Source organism: Leptonychotes weddellii, chromosome 5, assembly GCF_054177405.1.
Source record: "Leptonychotes weddellii isolate Sample4059 chromosome 5, ASM5417740v2, whole genome shotgun sequence".
Classification (NCBI taxonomy): domain Eukaryota; kingdom Metazoa; phylum Chordata; class Mammalia; order Carnivora; family Phocidae; genus Leptonychotes; species Leptonychotes weddellii.
In genome coordinates, this window is record NC_138373.1 from 46,304,240 (window position 1) to 46,322,654 (window position 18,415).

Genomic DNA, 18,415 nt, shown 5'->3' on the forward strand with positions numbered 1-18,415 from the left:
CCATCCATCTGTTGATGGACATCTTGGCTCTTTCCATAGTTTGGCTATTGTGGACATTGCTGCTATAAACATCAGGGTGCACGTACCCCTTTGGATCCCTACATTTGTATCTTTGGGGTAAATACCCAGTAGTGCAGTTGCTGGATCATATGGTAGCTCTATTTTCAACTTTTTGAGGAACCTCCATACTGTTTTCCAGAGTGACTGCACCAGCTTGCATTCCCACCAACAGCGTAGGAGGGTTCTCCTTTCTCCGCACCCTCGCCAACATCTGTCGTTTCCTGACTTGTTAATTTTAGCCACGTAACATAATAAAATAAAATTTAAAAAAATTAATAAAAAAATATTGTTTTTTACTTTGTTTATGGGGCTCTTCAGAGGCTGGTCGGGAGATTCAGCCAGAAGGCCCTCGTAAGCAGCTGGAAAGATGAGATTGCACATGAACAAGATTAACATTTAGATGAAGGTTAGGGGGCCACGAGGAGTTGGGGGGTGGAAACTGGAGACAACTGATTTTCCAGGGGGCAGGTGCAGAATAGGATGAAGGGAGAGCCAAGGATGCAGCCTGGGGGAGCATTGACGTTTGATGGGGGGAAGAGGAGCAGGTGGAGGTGGAGACACAATGGACAGGAGGTAAAAGGTGAGAACTGTGTTGTAGATCCAAGAAGAAGTGAGTTTTAGGAAGGAGGCCATACAAGAAACCAGTAGGATGAGCAGCAAGAAGGAGCCATTGATTGAGCTGTTGGGAGACGGCCCCTCCCCTAGGGCCCAGACCACCTGGTTCCAGGCAAACGGGGCCGTTGGGGTTGCGGGAGTCAGATTGCAGAGACCGGGGTGGGGGGGCCTGGGTGCCAGGCAGAAGCAGACTGCATTCCAAGATGCAGGTGTGCACAGTCTGGCTGGAAGTCTCTACCGTTCCATTTTAAATGGGCAGCTGATGGGGGGAAACCTCCTTTGACCTCTGTATTTCTAAAACTCTGTAACTCTCTGTCCCTGCTTGTGTTCCTAGGAATTTATTTCATTGGGTTGTCTGAAACCTTTATGGACTCTCAGATCATTGTTCTTGCCATCTTCCTTCCTGCCACCAGCCGCCTCCCAGCCTGCCTCCCCCTCTCTCCTTCCCCCTCTCCCACCCCACCCTGCCCCAGCCCAGACACACACTTCTTTGTTGTGTAATTACATTGAAAGTGCCCAAACTCTTCATTCATGTGTTTCTGCTTCTGATGTTTTTAATTAGCTTTCCTGCAATGGGGGGAAGTGCCTTCAAGTGATTTCTGCTTATTGCAGGAACAATAACAATTTATGCTAATCTTGTATCGCCTAAGAAGACCAGACAGCTTTGTCTTTGGAAAGCTGAAGAAGGTAAATGCACATTGTTTGGCTAAATAAGGAGGCGAGGAGGTGGATTTGCACTCTTGGGGAGGGTTGGCAGCTCACCCAGAGGCACGGTGACCCTCCACGGCTGTCACCTTCCGTGTTTGAGAGCCAGGCTCCCTGCCAACAGCATGCTTCAGCCCAGCGTAGTGTGTGGGAAAGGACCTCGGAGGGGTTAGGAAACCTAAACTTCCTTTTCTGAACCTTACTACCTGTGTGACTGAGCCCCGGCTTCTTTATCTGCAAAACGGAGGTGAAGTCACACGCCCTGTACACTTTCTGGGGTTGCGGCAAGAATTGGATTAGCTGATAAACGCCAAAGTGCTTTGTGAGTGCCAAGTGGTATACGACCCCTGCTGTTACTCATTTCTTTCTCCTTCAGGAAGGTAGTGAGAGAAAAGGTTTATTGAATTTTTTCAGCGCGTCCATCCCCAGGTAATGCCAGTGAGTAGAACCAGGCAGACTTTTAATTTTTTCTTACGGTAAAACATACATAATATAAAATGTATCCCTTTAACCATTTGTAAGCATGTAGTTCAGTGGCATTAAGTCAATTCACACTCTTGTGTAACCATCACCACCAGCCATCTGCAGACGTTGTTTATCTTCCCATATAGAAACCCTGTCCCCATTAAACACTGACTCCCCATTCTCTGCTCCCCCAAATCTGGCAACCACCATTCCTCTTTCTATGTATGCATTTGACCACCCTGGGTACTTCGTATAAGTGGAATCGTACAGTATTTGTCCTTTTGATTCTGGCCTATTTCATTTCCTGTCATGTCTTCAGGGTTCATCCGTCTTGTAGCAGGTGCCAAAATTCCATTCTCTGGTATGGCTGAATAATAGTCCATTATATGGATAGGCCACATTTTGTTTATCCATTCATCCATTGATGCATATCTGGGTCGTTCCCACCTTTCGGCTCTTGTGAATAATGCAGCTATGAGCATGGGGGCACAAATATCTGTTTGAGTCCCTGCTATCGATTCTTTTGGTAGCATGCCCAGACATGGGATTGCAGACTGAATTTCAGCCTGAGAGAATGGGACTGTAGCCTTGGCTTTGTGACTCCACGGGGGAACTGTGGATGGAGACTCCTGGAGTCATGGCGGGCATCCTTGGCCATCGGGGGCCTGCCTTGTGTCCTTTCACAGGTAACTTGTGGTCAAGCTTAGCTTGTGAAGCCCCTTACGTATTTATGTCCCACTGTCCTGCCCTCACCCAGGGTTGCAGATAAGTCCATCCCTCCTGAAGTCAGGGACAAAGACAGAGAGCCCTCGATCCAGGAGCATTACTGCCTCACCTTGACCCCAGCTTCCTGCAGCAGCCCACCAGCACTGGCTCCCATGGAGACCTTAGTCCCCTCCTTCTGTCATGGGTCCAGGTCAGTTCATACACAGAAACCTCACTTCTCACTCTGTTTTCCAGGGAGGGAATGATCAACAGAATAAGGAGGTGTTTTCTCTTACAAGCTCTTGATAGCTAGTACCTCTTCCGTGTTGGCCGTAGTCTGTTACTCTCCATGCAGATTCTGAAGAGGAAGGAGCATGGTGGGTGCAGAGCAGGGCAGGGGGCAGCCGAGAAGTCTAGCAGGTCTCAGACCAAACTCTGGCAGCTTGGTCACTGCTACTAAAGGGCTTCTCTCCTCTCTGGAAAATAGATGCGCTCAGCCCAACAGACTCAGGAGAGAAACCACTGTGGTGTCATCAGCACCAAGGACTCAAATGGCACATAGGGAAACCGAAAACAAATGCATGGAATCCCTGGTTTAAGATCACCCCTGGTGCTAGAATCCTGGTCTTTCCTCCCTGATTTTTCTCATCTCTAACATAGTTCTTGTTCTACCTTCTGGAGGGTAAGGAAAGCGAGCAGAGCATAATTGTCCATGGTTTTGTCCACCTAAGAGCCTTTGCTGTAAAGTGGATCCCTGTCAGTCAATCCCAGAGACAGGGGTGAGGAGGAGAGACAGTTGGGTTCAGGGGATTCCCTCAAGTTGCCAAGAATTGGTTTCATTGGGCGAAATCTGTTGGCCGTGAATGTCTGATTCCATTTATCCCTCTGTGAGAAATCTGTTGTAGGTTTTTTGTATTTATGTTTCATAATTGTTGTTCTGGTTGGTTCTAGAAGGTTTCTGTGTCTGTGAGGCACGCAAGGCATGCGACCAGTGATTTGTGGATTTGGGCAGAAGATCTTTGTTCTGATATTTTCCATTTGGTTCTTTGGTGGAAAGCCGATCTTCTGCCCCTCAGGTTTATATAATTAGATATAGACATGAAGGTAGCTGAACTTTTTCTCTCGAATTTATGTTCCAGAAGGAGCGTTGTCTGAAGACTCAGTTAATTGCACTAAGCAGAGTGAATTCCTCTCACTGGAAGGGATTTTAAAATATATATATTTGTATTTTCTTTGGTCTGTGATGGAGATGTACCCTTGTCACATGGGTAAAGAGAGGAAGAGAAAAGTATGTTTTCCTTGCTTGAGCATCTCTTTGATGTTGACTGAAGAACAGAGACCCTGAGGCTCCGGTATTGGGATGACCTTGGTCCTTCTAGTGGTTTCTTTTGATGCAGGAGGGTTTGTCTTTAATTATAACTGTGTAGAAGCCATGTGTAGTATCTCTCTGAGGGAAAAAGAGTTGCTCCTTGAAGTCTAGAGACAGGGAATGACTCAGTGGACCATGGATTTTCCTTAGCCCGTGTGCACAGAGCCCAAGTTCCTGGGGCCTGGAGTGGGCAATGGAGGACCCTACTTCTGTTTCAGTCCTTAGGGACGTTCTGCCCCCCAGGCCGAGCATGGGACCCAGGCCCTGCCTGCTGGCAGATAGAGGAGGTGACGGGGTGGGGAACACGGCGGCCACTGAGGTGCTGGCTCTGGGGCTTGCTGACCACAGGGGTCTTCTCTGGAGAAATGAGCTCTCTGACCCCAAATGTCCTGGTTGTATTTTCAGTGTGTTGTTCTGCCTTTGCAGAGTTCAATTCACATTTTCAGGCAGAATAGTCTCCCCCACTCAGGGCATCATGTATGCCTTTGTTTGTATTGAAAAACAACTTGGGTGTCCTGACCAATAAATTAGCCCCATGTCGATACCATGTGTCGCATCAACTCACATTTCAGTTACACCCTTACCTGTTGGTGAGAATTAATTAACGTTTGCAACGGGCTCCGAAATTTTCTTGGAATGAAGGGACCTGTGAGGAATCTAGAAATTCGAGCATTACTTTCTCGTTGACTTGGGGGTGGGGTGCTGGCTACTGAGATGGACGCGAGCTTTCTCTGCAGGAACCATTCTGGGAGCATCCCTGTTTGCTCCGAGGCGACTGCCACTGCGTTGTTCTGCAGGGTGGCAGGTGGTGGTGGGAGCGGCTCCAACCCAGGTGGACATCCCCGTGGCCCTTTGCACGAGGGCATCTTTGCGTGTGTGTACTTGTTTGCATGAAGAAGTCCAGTAGGGAGTGATGCTGGCTAAAAAAGTAACAGTAATGCTGGCCATTGTTGTTATTATTCCTTCAACCTTGGTAACAGGATTGGAAGAGCCACCGGGGAACCCTGTGGAACTCTGAATCTAAGCCGCTTCTTTTTCTCCTTTTTTGTTCACAGCGGGGCATTTTCTGAAGTGGTCTTGGCCGAAGAGAAGGCCAGTGGAAGACTCTTTGCGGTGAAGTGCATCCCTAAGAAGGCGCTGAAGGGCAAGGAGAGCAGCATAGAGAACGAGATAGCTGTTCTGAGAAAGTAAGTGCCCCCGGGGGATGGCCTCTTTCCCCACCACCTTTGGATTGTTGGGTCCCCATCTGGGGGAAGGAGAGGCCGCCAGGAGCTGGGTGCCCAGAGGTCAACGAGGCCAATCCGAATGCTGGAAGGGACGGGCATTACCAATGACTGATGTTCTTGTGGTGCATTCAGAGCATTTTGCATATATATGTGTGTCTGTATATATATATATATATATATATACCTATCATCTCACACCTTTTGTGGCAGTCTTTGGAGTTACGATCTCCAATGAACACACTGGTCAGAAAGACTTGGTTTGAACTCACTCTAGCTCGGTGACCTTGGGCTGGTCACTGAACCCTGAGCCTTCTCCATGAACTGGAGTTAAGCATCTCTCCCTCGAAGGGGTCCTCAGGAGTAAGGGAGATGGTGCTTAACAAGTGTTTATAGGGTGCTTTCCACGGCACCTGCTACGTCGTGAGTCGTGAATGCTCAGTAGAGGGTAGCCGCTGTCGCCCTGCTGCTCGTACTGTTTCTGTTTTCTCGTTGTCATGGCTTTATTTTACAAGCAGGAGATGAAGCTCAGAATAAAGTCACTTATCCAGGGCCTTGTGGCTCCTAGATGGCAGAGCCTGGAGTGCCAACGCCACCAGAGTCATTTACATACTCTTTAATCGGTCTTCTGCTTCCTGCCACACACATGGCTCCTGGCATCCAGCAAGTTCCGCAGAGTGCACCGTTCAAGTGCTTCACCTCTTTGTTGGTTTTAATTTCGTTCGCCATGTGTGATAGAACCGAATCAAAATCCCGCTTCCAGCATGATGGCACACACAGAGCCATTCTGATGTGGCTGGATCCCCCCAAAAGATGATGTCTTAATGGTGTGCCGTCCAGCCTGCTCCCCATGTTGACATGATCCCCTGTGTCTCACAGGGTTGGGGGAACAAACCCTTATAGGGTACCTGCTTTTGCATGTTTGGAGAGTGTATCTGAGCATTATGCTATGAAATTCTTAAGAGCTTCTATTAATAAAGGATGTTAGAAATATCCTTGAAATTTTTGGGGTTTGGAGTCAGCACACAGCAAGAATCCATGTACAGATAAGCAAAGCAGAGTGGGAACAAGCCTTCTAGGGGCTCAAAACAAAATGTTACATACTCACATTCTTCCTGAATAACCCACCTCTCGCACTTGTCTCTCTGGGACCCGTAGTGCCTGCTGAAGGATGCTGTGTTGCTGTTGGTACAAACCCAGGGCCACCAACGTGGTCAGGATGGTCTGTCCTGTTCTGCGTTGTATGTGATCTGTGTTCCAGAACAAATGGGTCTCGACAGCTTTTCAGCGGAAGGGTTTTTGCTTATTTGTTTGGTGGTTTGGTTGTTTGGTTGGTTTCTAGGTTCTCTGGATTGTCTGTTAGGGACACAAAGAGTTTCAGATTGTCCTGGGGAGGATTGCATGAAATGATCCTATGGAAGAGAACCTGGAAAAACAAATTACTCTAAGTACATTAGCATCAAGCAGGAAAACACCACGTTAATGAAACATTTATTTAAATTGTTCATTTTCCAATATGAAATCAGCACTTGGGGAAGAGGGTGTTTGCTGGGTCTTGCAGCCACATTGCAGATATTTGACATTCAGATGGAATTCTGAGTGGGCCCAGAACCTTCCAGAGCTTTGGCCGTGGGCACAGGGGCTGCCCACCGCTGAATTGAGAATGGCACCTTTATTTTTAGGTGACTCCCTCATAGGCTTAGAAGCCACAAAACCAGGGAAGTCAGTTTTTATTCTTATAGTTATTCTGCATCTACGTGGGCAGGGGGCACAGATATAGATTTCAGAAGCCAGTCTTGGTTTATGCCATGGTCATTCTGCTTTAATTAGTGTCTCAACCTGGTGCCTACGTCAATAATCACTTTCAGGGAGAGGACATTGAACTGCAGGTAGGACAGGAATTTGGAGTAACTCATTTTGGTCATTTCTTATTATCAGCTCTTGAAGTGCCTTGAAGTGTGACCCTTCTTTCAGGAATAAAGAAAAAAGAAATGATTTCTCAAGGGGAATAAGAAGGTGATAAATCTCCTGTGCTGATTTTTTTTTTGGATCTCTGCAAATGATTTGCAAGAGGCAGTTCTGCATCATAAGCAGCCAAAAGCAAAGCGTATGAGTGGTAAAGAAAAACAGTTTTGGAACTGTTAGAATGCCATCATCACAACATTCAAACATTTAACCAATATTTATTAAATTCCTGTGTGTCAGGTGGCACTGCTAGGCACCAAGGTTGGAAAGATAAGATGCAATTCTGGCCTTCCAGGAGCTTACAGCTGGGTTATAAATAAGTGTGATAATGTAGATTCCTTGAGAGAAGGTCTGACCAGGGGCTCAAGGTGCAAGCTGCCCAGTTCTTCCTTCGGGGAGGGGTGAGAGCAAAGGTTTTGAGGAGGAGGTGGGCCCAGACAGAGAGTATATTTTGCTGGGGGCAGAAAGACGGGGTTATTCCAACCAGGAGGGAGCTGCCCCAGCAGAGGTCAGGGGATGGGAGACAGGCTGGTGTGCTGGGAAGTGGCTCATTTGACTGGGGCAGATGGTTCAAGGTGAGGCACGGAGACCTGAGGTTGGAGAGGTTGCATTGAGGAGGATCGCATACCCTGCTTTGGACTTTGAACATCATTCCATAGACAGTCAGCCACTGAAGGGTTTTAATGGATGAGTGACATGATCAGGATTGTTTCATTAAGATTATTGTGGCGGAATGCAGGAGGGATTGGAGGGGGAGAGACTTAGTGCAGGGGAACTGTTAGGAGGCTCTCGGAGGAGTCTGGGAAGCAACATGTAGAAACAGGAGCTTGAGCTGGGATGGGAGAGACAAAGATGACGGTGTGCACAACATGGAATGTCCAGGACTTAGGGATTTGGAAGAAGTGGGGAGAGGGTTGAGAAGAGATAATGTTCTAAGATAACCATCAGGTTTCTGATTGGATAACCGGGGTAGATACCAACTCCTTAACTGAGATCAGGAATGCAAGCACTGGAGGGCAGGTGCTGAGTTCTGATTTAGACACACTGAGTTTGAGGGTCTTGGGAGGGCCAGGTGGGAATGGCCAATTGCCTAGCTAGGTCTGGAACATGGTTGTGATCTGGGCTTGCTGGATGTTAAAACTTTCTGAAACAACAAAGAACAAAAAAACTTCGTGGTACTTTCCATAGCTAAATCATTGTAGATGAGGTCCCAAAGAGACCTGCTTTATTCCATGTTCTGCTATATACCCCAGTCATTTGTGTATTTCTGTGCCATTTTTCATCTAAGCAGGCCCGTCTGAGGATGGCTTGTCCTCCGATGTGCTGAGCTCATTGCAGGGTGAGAGATTTATGTTTCATTGAATCGAAGTAATGTAGCTAATTTATCCTTAAGGATGTCTTCATACTTGCTCTGAAAATAGTTCTAAAATGAATTTTCTACTTGATAAGTAGATAGGAAACCAGGCTCCGAGGAATAACAAGTGACAAGCATCATGGTGGACAGTCACTATGTAACAGAAAGCTGCTGGTCTGACTCTGGCATTCAGGGGGCAGGATCTCTCTGATTCCATGTGAGTTTCCCCAGCAGAATGGCTGGTTTTCGTCCCTCAAATGGAGTCTTTTGTGCCTTATGGAATATCATATCATTAGTGTTGCATCCCCTGATTGCATTATAGAGCTTATAGTTTTTGTGCTGTTATTTACTTAGAGGGCAGGCACTGCCCAAATCTCATTTCAAGGCAGCACATAAAGCATTTTCTGGAGAAGCAGAAAGGCAAGTATATAACCAGGGCTGCATTTAAATGAGAGATGAAGAGGGGAGGAGATGGAAAACAAATATATCTAGAGGATCCCTTTCCCTAATAGGGGGTTCCGAGGCTTAGGCGGGTTGCAGAGGCACCATCTAAATGAAGTGTGGCCCCAGAGTTCAACATGCTGTTCCAATGCATACTTTGTAGGCTGCAGAGATTATCTTGCGGTGGGGGGTGGGAGTGGGCAGGGGGCAGGGATCTGGGTAGGACTGGCTTTTAAATTGGATGTTCTCCATCTGGGTACACTGGGGAGTCTCGGCTGAACGTCTTTGCCATTTTCTCCCTAAATCAGCGGCTTTCCACCCACATTAAAGTCACCGGGGATGCTTTTCAGAACATCAGATGCTCAGGATCCATCCTAGACCAACTGCGTTGGAGGTTATGGTGGGCGCTTCCCCTGCTCCACACCTAGCGATTCGGACACGCAGCCGACTCAGTGTTGAGAAGAGCTGCATGGGGCCCTTGCCTCCTAGTCTCACTGCCCAGGGGGTGAAAATGCTCTTCTGTGTTCAGCTGTGTGGAGAGATGTGTCCATGCACAAACACGCCAGACAGTGCTTCCTTTAGGTGAGAGGTTTCAGTTAGAGGAGGGAACTCAAATATGGTCCCTTTCAAAGAGCTGGATCTCATCGTAAGTGAGGGAAATTGACTTGAGCCCGCCATCTTGTTAGCGGGGAGCAGGCACCAGCCGCTGGCTGGGTTCAAGGGAAGCAGCTGGTTCTTTGAGGGGGGCCAAAGAAGGAGGGTAGTAACAGCCATTCCTGGACTGAAGAAGCTGGAGTCGGGGTTGGTCAAGTCAGCACGACTCAGCGATAGGTGCACTATCGGAAGGGGATCAAGGCCGCTAAAGGTGGCAGACGCCAAAGCCCAGGATTCCCTGTGGCCAAGTCAGGATGGGTTGCAGGAAGCGTGGTGAGCCTGTGCCTTCTGGAGAGTGAATGGACACTTAGCCAGGCACCTGCAGAACTCCAGAGGCCTGAGCGCTCCTTGCAGTAGCTTGATTCTCTGGTTTTCTTAGACCAGACACATTTCTCTCAGTGCAGACTTACTCGGGGGAAGGCAGCTTGAGCACTCAAAGGCGAGGACAGCTGGTTTTGTATTAAGTAATACCCTTCAGAGAAAGGTTTCCCCATAGATGAACTCATTGAAATCTGGCTTGCTTCTGTTCCTGCAGCTTTGTTCTCATGGCAGGCTGGCCCTGTTTACGTGCTGAAATCACTGCCAAATGCCAGTTTATTGTGTGTATTAGAGAAACATACGCTTCAGTAGAAATTCATTGATTCGGGGTGAACAAAACCACTTTTCCAGTGGCTGGAAATGGCTAAGCTGGTAAAGCTGATACTCAGAGTTTCTCAGGCACCAAGATAGCTTTTTAAGGATCTATTTGATCTGTTTCGAAGATGATATTCTAACAAAGGGAGACCTTTTCTTTGGAAAAGTAGTTTTGGAATTAAGGACACAGGCAGGAAATATGAAAAGTAATGGCAAAGGCCATGTGATAACCAGCAGAGAAGGAAGTATATCGTTTATAATCCTAGAACCCTTGACTCCTCCCAGAAAACCCTTAGTGCAAGTTCCTTAATGTAGAAAAAACATGTCATTCAATTAAAACAGAGGTGAGGGAGGCGCGGTTCGTGATTTGGTGGGTGGTGTTGTTGTGTGATTGAAGTCACAATTTTGCCAAGCTTGGAGTAGGCACATGTGGGTGCGTCTGCTGAATGACCCCATGCCTGCCAGAATCTGGACACAACCCAGCCGGGACCTATTCAAACCAGGCTCTGTGAAAGCATCGAATCCCAAAGAAGAGCTGACTCTCTTCCCTATGGCCCTAGGAGAGACCTGACCTCAATCTTGCCTTGCCACCATTTGGTACTCATTGTTTTATTTCAGCTTAACATTGTGTGTGTGATAAGAAATCAATATGGTTATTGCCAGCCCAACTGTACAGTCAGAGAAGCTACATTTGTGCTTCCTAGTGGTCTTCACCTGGTACTTTGTCCATAGCAGATAATCTAGGAACATTTTTTTTATTTGATTTGAGATCCAGAATCAATGTATTATTATTGCAATTGCATTATTATTGGGATATGTTATTTTATTATCAATTTCTTGGGCATTGCTTACAGAACTCCATTCTAGAAGAGGAGGCAGGTTTGAGGGGAAGGTGATTTTCCTATGGCAACAGAGCCAACTTAAATCCAGTCTGGCTGCTCTTACCACCTTTTATACTATATATATGACTCCGCAGATATTTCGAGTAGTTGAAGAAACAGTGTGTTTTATCACACTTTTCAAGGTAGTGTCAGTTACTTGCAGGCTTGTTCCCATGCACGATCTCCCTGCCACCTAATGTGGTGCTGGGGGAGTCAACCTTGTGTGGGCTGGTTGGCTGTTTAAATTCCTCTAATAATATAGCTTGGCAAATGTTTTCCTCCTTCCTCTCTGAACTTACTTAGCTAATGATTTATATGGATATCACTTAAATGATTCCAACAGAAATGTATATGTATTTTGTGACCTAATATTCCTAAAAATTCAGAAGAGCTTGTATTGGAGGATCACACAGCAGGAACAAGTAAGTACAGGAGTGCTGAGATAGAGGATGATGGCCAATGCAGAAAAAGAAATAAATATACACCGACGGTTTGCTGTTACTCTTCTGTTTAACGTTACGTTTTATAAAATTTGTCCTCTGCATGGTTTTGGCATTATTTATATGGGCAGAGAAATGGTTTTAGTGAGGTTTTATTTATGATTGATCATCTAGTTTAAACTATGCATAATTTGGTGAATAAATTTTATTCTACATACCTGAAGTCCAAGGTTATCATTGGAGTGGTTTAAACAGTCACCATCTTAAAGTTGTATGACTGACTGACTTCTCGAAGTCATCTTAAAATTGAGGCCAGAGTCTTAGGTGACTGGTCTAAAGTTTTTAGGAAGTATGTAACTAAAGAAATCATTTCTAAAATAGTAGTTGCATGGAATTTGATAAATGGGATTCATTATCCAATTTTTAACCGTTTGCACTTTCTTTTAGAAATATTTTAAAAATAGTGTTGACTATAGTATTCAGACATGTGGTAGGTCTCACTGGGGAATCCAAACACATGCAAGGATATTTCTGAACAAATGCTGTAGTATGTTAGATGTGCTGTCTTCATTCTTGCTGAATTCTGCAGAATTAATGTGCTAAATGCATGCATGTGTACGTGTCTCTGTGCATATATACATGCATGTGTGTGGATATGCATATACATATATGCACATATTCACAATGTACATATGCATCTATATGCACATTTTAAATACATGTCAGTGTTTTTATATCTTTCTACTGAAGAGCAGAAAATTCTTTTTGCCGAATTTAGTAAATATACCCCTCAAGGCTGTTAAAAATCTGCTGTCTAGTTACCTAAGTAAGATAATAAGACATATGAAAAGCTTTTTGAAACTTTGAAATGTTCAGGTGTTAGGGAGGATGCAGTGTTAGGCATTACTACTCTCATTGTACTATGGTAAGAGCTCAGAATATCTCTGTGGAAGAGATGAGGGCAGAAACTGTTGTATCCACTTCACGAAAGGAGAACCTGAGGTGCAGAGTGTATAGTTTGAGCAAATGATGGAGCTGGGGAGGCAGCAGAGAGCTTCTCACTTGTGGGGCTTCCTTCCATGTTTTAGGATACCCAGCCCTCCCTTCTGTTAGGAAACCACCATTGGAACTTTGGATGAAACAACTAGAAACAACTGGTTGGAATCCTCATGCTTGTAAGAAAGAAATATCGATAGATTTCAATAGATGATAGATGTCAATAGATTAATTGAAATAGATGTGAATTAATTCAATTAAGAGACTGAGAACTCTAAAATCAGAATCCAACTTTTGTCTCAACCTAGTCCACTAAAGTCTAGAGCAATTTATACTTATCCTTTGAGATTTTATTTTTTATTTTTTATTTTTTTTATCCTTTGAGATTTAAATACAGATATTCTCAGGGCGCCTGGGTGGCTCAGTCGGTTAAATGACTGACTTTTGATTTCAGCTCAGGTCATGAGAATGAGGTCAAGTGCTGACTCAGGCTCTGTGCTCAGTGGGGAGTCCGCCTGAGATTCTCTCTCTCCCTCTCCCCCTGCATCTCCCCCTGCTTGCACTTTCTCTCTTTCTTTCTCTCTCTCTAAAATAAGTGAATAAATAAAATTTTTAAATACAGATATTCTCAGTTTGTCATAATTTATAAACTAGCTGGGACTTCCACAAGCACCATTTTATGTAATCCTATGAAGTAGATATTATTATCCACATCTTATAGATGAGGAATGGGGAGTTTATGAGAAACTTCCAGAGGCCACATAAATAGTAACAGGTAGAGCAGAAAGTCAGACCCACGTCTGTCGGTCTTTCCCATTATGATTTGATCCATCTGGTGTCTCCATGTTGTCTTTTTAAGACAGGACCATGTATTCTTTTTTTTTTTTTAAGATTTTATTTATTTATTTGAGAGAAAGTGGCGGGGGAGGGTGTGCATGAGCAAGGGGAGGGGCAGAGGGAGAAGGAGAGAGAGAATCTCAAGTAGACTCCCCGCCAAGCGCAGAGCCCAACACGGGGCTCAATCTCATGACCCGAGATCATGACCTGAGCCGAAATTAAGAGTCAGACGCTCAACTGACTGAGCCACCCAGGAGCCCCAAGACAAGGCCACGTATTCTTGATGTAGGCGACAGCCCACTGCTTGTAGGGGGTGCTCATTAATGGTGAAAGAATAAATCTCTAGTTGTCTATTTTATACCGTCATCAGAGAAGCGGTGTAAAATATTGGTGAGGGCCTGAGAGCAAGCCTACCTAAGTTTTCACCCAACTACATCACTTAGGAGCTCTGTGGCCTTGGGCAGATTATATCAGCTCTGTGCTTCCATTGTCGGGAAAACGGGGATGATACTAGTCCTTGCCTCCCATAGTCGTTGTAGAGATTAAAGAATCAACGCTCGTAAGGTGCTTTGAGCAGTGCCTGGCACATGGCATGGGATCTGCAAATGCTTGCTGTTTATACTATTATTACATGGACGGGGGACATCTTGCCAGACAGTGGGAATAGCGGGACTAGGACAGTGGGGGAAGATGCCTTTCCAGAAGTTACATCACACATGTTTTGCGTCCCTGTAAGGTGCCCTGTTGGAGCCCAAGGAAGCACTTCTGGCTGAGGAAACAGCGTCAGCAGTGTGAGGTGGCTGGGTACCCGGTGTAGTTGCAGAGTTGCTGAGACTGTGTCAGCTTTGCTGTTTGTCTTGCTGGAAACAAGCATGAAAACTGATGCTCTCCTTTTCTCTCTTCTGGTCTCCTTCCACAAACATTCGTCAAGGGCATTAGAACTGGAAAAGCAGCCTAGAGAGATCTTGGTCCAATTCTCTTGACCTCCAGGTGAGGAGACAGGCCCAGCAAGGGTAAGTGACTGGCCCAAGGTCACAGAGCCAGCTTGAGCAGGTGTGCGTCTAGAATGGTGGTTTCTGGCTTCCTAATTCAGAACCCTTTCCACAGAACCACACTGGCTCCCTTGGAGAGCATCCCTTAGGAGAATGAAAGAAATAACTCTTCCTTGTCTTTAAAAGTCCCTTGGTAAGTTTGCCACGGACTGAGGACTCTGTCCCACCAGTCCCCTGGTGATTTCAATTAGATGTGCTGTTCTTTCTGCTTCCCCCTCCGTGGTGGTGCAGGAGTGCTGTGGGCAGCTATGATTGCGTTTGTGTTCTGACCCCATGCTGCCTCTGGTTCTCTGGAATTCACTAGAAAGGGGCTCAGGAACCAGCCTCAGAGCCTGTGTTAGAGATGATGTTGGTCCTTTGGGCCAGTTTTTTGTCAAGAGAATGAAGATAGTACTTCTCAGAAGTGCAGTAGGAGGAGGCCAGCTGCAGACTGGGGAGTAATTTGGGCAATATGGACAGTGTTACCATGGGGTACTTGTAATCCGGGAAATCTTCACTGTCCCCATCCGGCCTCAGGCCAGGAAGGCATGCGAAACACCTGAGCCCACCTCCTATTCCTTCTTTGCTCTGTTTGATCCTTTGCACTCTCTGTACCTTTCCAGGACGTTCTAGAAACAAAGGGAGAGCTGCCTTCTCCCAGGCTGTCCTGGACGTCAGAGCAGGTGTGAGGGACATTGGGTCATCTGAGGGTGGCCCAGGGTAGGTGAAGCAGGGCCGGGGAAGCCACTGGGCAGAGTCTGAATTAAAAGGTACTGTTTGTGGGGTAAGTCCACCTGCTCAAGAAACCACAGAATTTTCATTAATGGCAAATTTTTATACATCAGTATGTAACGTTTTCTACGTCTAAAGGTAAACTTACAGAAAGAAGTTTTCACTCAAGCATGAGGTATTCTTTCTAGCAAGTCTCCTAGCTGGAGAGCAAAGGGATGAGGCAGCTATTTCTTGAAAATGAAGGCTTCCCTGGGTTGGGTTCATGTGGTTGGTGTGAACCACATCTCCCCAATTCCAAACCCAGTTCTCTCTCTGGGAATGCCTGATGTGTTGTTGTTGTACTTGTGTTTGTTGTTTGTTTAATCCTGGTAGGGTGCCTCCAGGACAAAGCCACTGATCAGACAACTGGAGACTCCCACACCTGCTTCTACTCAGGTTTTCTTGAAAGATGTCAATATGGTGGTTGACATTTTGGTGGATTTGTTCTTGGGCCCAGAGTTCATTCATTTGTTCGTTCCTTCCTTCCTCGTTTGCCTTTTCTTTCTTTTTTTTTTTGAGTGCTTCATTTTTTAATACCTCATAGAAGTTTAGTAGGAATAGATAAGCTGATCTGACCCACCAAGAGTATCCATGAATAAGTTGCTGAAAAAAAAAATAAGTTGCTTATCGATATAATTTCCTAGAGAAATATGGCAAATAGTTTTTACTTTCCAAAACATAGTCATTTAATGAAGTGACACAGTATTTTATTATGCAGACTTGGATGCGTTAGCTCATTTAGGCACTTCAGGGACAGTCATTATGAAGTTATTATGAAGTCCGCTATTATTAATATTCAGTCAATATAAGTTTTCCAAGAAGATAATATTCCTGTTTAAAAAACCATTTAGCATGAGTGTTTTTTCCTTTATAAATACAATAATGTCAAACAATATAGCACAAGCTTCCGAATGGAAATTTTGTTTTGAAGAAATTACATAAGCAAGAAATATGCCTGATATTTCCACAATATTGTTGCCGAGTCAGGTGACCAGATGGCAGTGAGACTTTGCAGAGCACATACTTCAGACTTGTGTATTCTCTGTACTCAAGAGTTCACCTAGTGTATACAATTTCATCTCCATTTGCAGTACTGACCTGCATTCACTTATGTGCATAAACCATAATTTTGTGAATGAACTAACCCATAATATCAATATATCATTTAGAATGTTTTTCATTGCATCTCTTTCTGGATGGTGTTCTACACTACATTTATCATATAAAATCTTGTTATTTGGAATTTGGTTTACCATGATACAGATCCAGTTGAAATTTGTCTCTTCTGCTAAAAAAGAAACCTACCTAGAAAAATGAATATTTGTAAGATCTTGAACCCAGTGTCCTAAATGTTGGTAATTACCTTTTCACCTAAAGAGATATGGCGGTGACCCTGGGCAGCTGTAGGTTCAAGAGTCTACAAGTACTTGAAATAACTTTGCTCCCTTTAACAATTTTTTATGGCTCAGACTTTTAAATAATTTAGATGTGTCTTCTAATTACTCTGAATTGGAGGGCTCTCAGATCTACGTAAGAAGGCCGCATCACCCTTCCAAGATTGCAGATACTTGCCTAGCCTTAATTCTTTGTCTCCCTCCCTTCGTTTACTTCTTTAAGATAGAGAGAAAAGGGATGGTTTGCTCTGTGGTCTGGCCTATTTTCACATCCCCTCTTCTGCCGGAATGTACTTCCTCCTTAGCACTGGGCTGGTCTGGCCTCAGGTCGGGTCTGGTCCTCTGGCGCTTTGCTACCCCAAGTGTGTGGTCTGCTGACCACCATCTGCACCTGGGAACTTGTTCAAAATGCAGACTCCCAGGTCCCGTCCCGGTGCCTCTGAATCAGAATGTGCGGTGGAACCAGAAGCCCAGGTGATTGGTTTGCACATTTGTCTTTGAGACGCTCTGATCTAGGACACTTCCCTGCAGAAAGCAGATTTAGCTGCCCCTTCTGTGAGATCCAGTAGCATCTGGAATTTTTCTCTCTTGCACCACTCACCACAATGTAGAGGAATTAACCATTTCCTTGTCTTTCTTTCCCACTGCGTTGAAAGCTCCTTGAGGACAAGGGTGTTATCTGAGATCCAAATGTATTTCTAGTACATGGCAAAGCTCCTGAGACATCCTAGGTGCTTTGTATATTTTGTTGCATTGAATGATAGCAATTTCACATAAGGGAAGATTGAGGAACATGATGATGTATTCCCTTTCCTCTAAAAAAAATTTCAGAATGCTTTATTTCTTTGAGTGAATAGAATCTTCGGGCACTTTGAAAGCATAACTACGTTTATCTTAACAAAATGTTTGAGAGTGACAAATTTGTATTCTTTTCAAAGATGGAAATTGACACTAAAAAACAACAAAAAATTGTTTCAATGTAGTACATTGAATCCCCCTCAGAATTGGCATAGAATTTCCACTTTTGTTGTCAGTTCTTCTCAGAGGGGATGCATGATACTCTCTTTTAAAATGTAGTCAGAGGGAAATGTGTGAATAGCCCACCAATGACATACCCGTCCTGTTGAAAACAAGTCTGGTTGAGTTTTGCCTCTCATGTTTACAGCTTGCCCAGTATTTTAAATATGAAAAAACTGTATTAATGACTCCAAAGTTCCAGCCAGAAAACTACCTTCTGGAAAGAAATTGGCGTTAATGCGAGCTGAATTCCTAGATTTCATTTCTTGAACCTTATTGATCACTGGACACACACTTTCACATACAAATAAAATGCGGTCCACATCTCAAGGAGCTGATGTGTTGAGACAGGCAGCTTTCCTGGAACACCCAACAAGTGTGCATAAGGTGGCCAGAGCACACTGCAGGATGGGCACAGACACTTGGCAGACAGGTTCAGAAGAGCCACTGATCATAGCCACCCAGCGAGTCAGAAGAAGGTGACATTGGAGGAACCTGGAAGGAGGGTAGGCTTTTCTGGAATAGAGGCAGGGGGAAGGGAGGTCTCAGTGGATGGGGCAGCTGGAACACTTCTAGACAGAGAGATACAGTATGCGGGCTGAGTCTGGAAGAGGCGCTGGATTACTGGAGAAGGTGCATGTGAGCAGGTGTGGGGAGGTCAGGTCCGAGCACAGAGGTGCCACAGGTGTACCTCCTCCATGAGCAGCGGGGTAACCTCTGCAGTGTTTTGCATGGAGGAAGACTGGGAGGGAATGTTGGGGGGATGAAGACGGCGCCTGAGGTGGTGTGCCATATGAAGACCAATCAGAGCCCTGCGGGGTAGGGTAGAAGCTGAGAGACCACCTGGCATATGATTGGG

General features: G+C 45.3%; 1 protein-coding gene across 2 annotated transcripts in view; it reads left to right on the forward strand.

Annotated features, from left to right (window-relative positions):
- CAMK1D (calcium/calmodulin dependent protein kinase ID) overlaps positions 1-18,415 on the forward strand; it is a 394,045-nt gene that overhangs the window by 138,339 nt on the left and 237,291 nt on the right. For both annotated transcript variants that reach the window (XM_081820587.1, XM_081820588.1), the window contains exon 2: positions 4,975-5,106. In XM_081820587.1, coding sequence (XP_081676713.1) covers positions 4,975-5,106 — 132 coding nt within the window. The remainder of the gene's footprint in view (positions 1-4,974; positions 5,107-18,415) is intronic.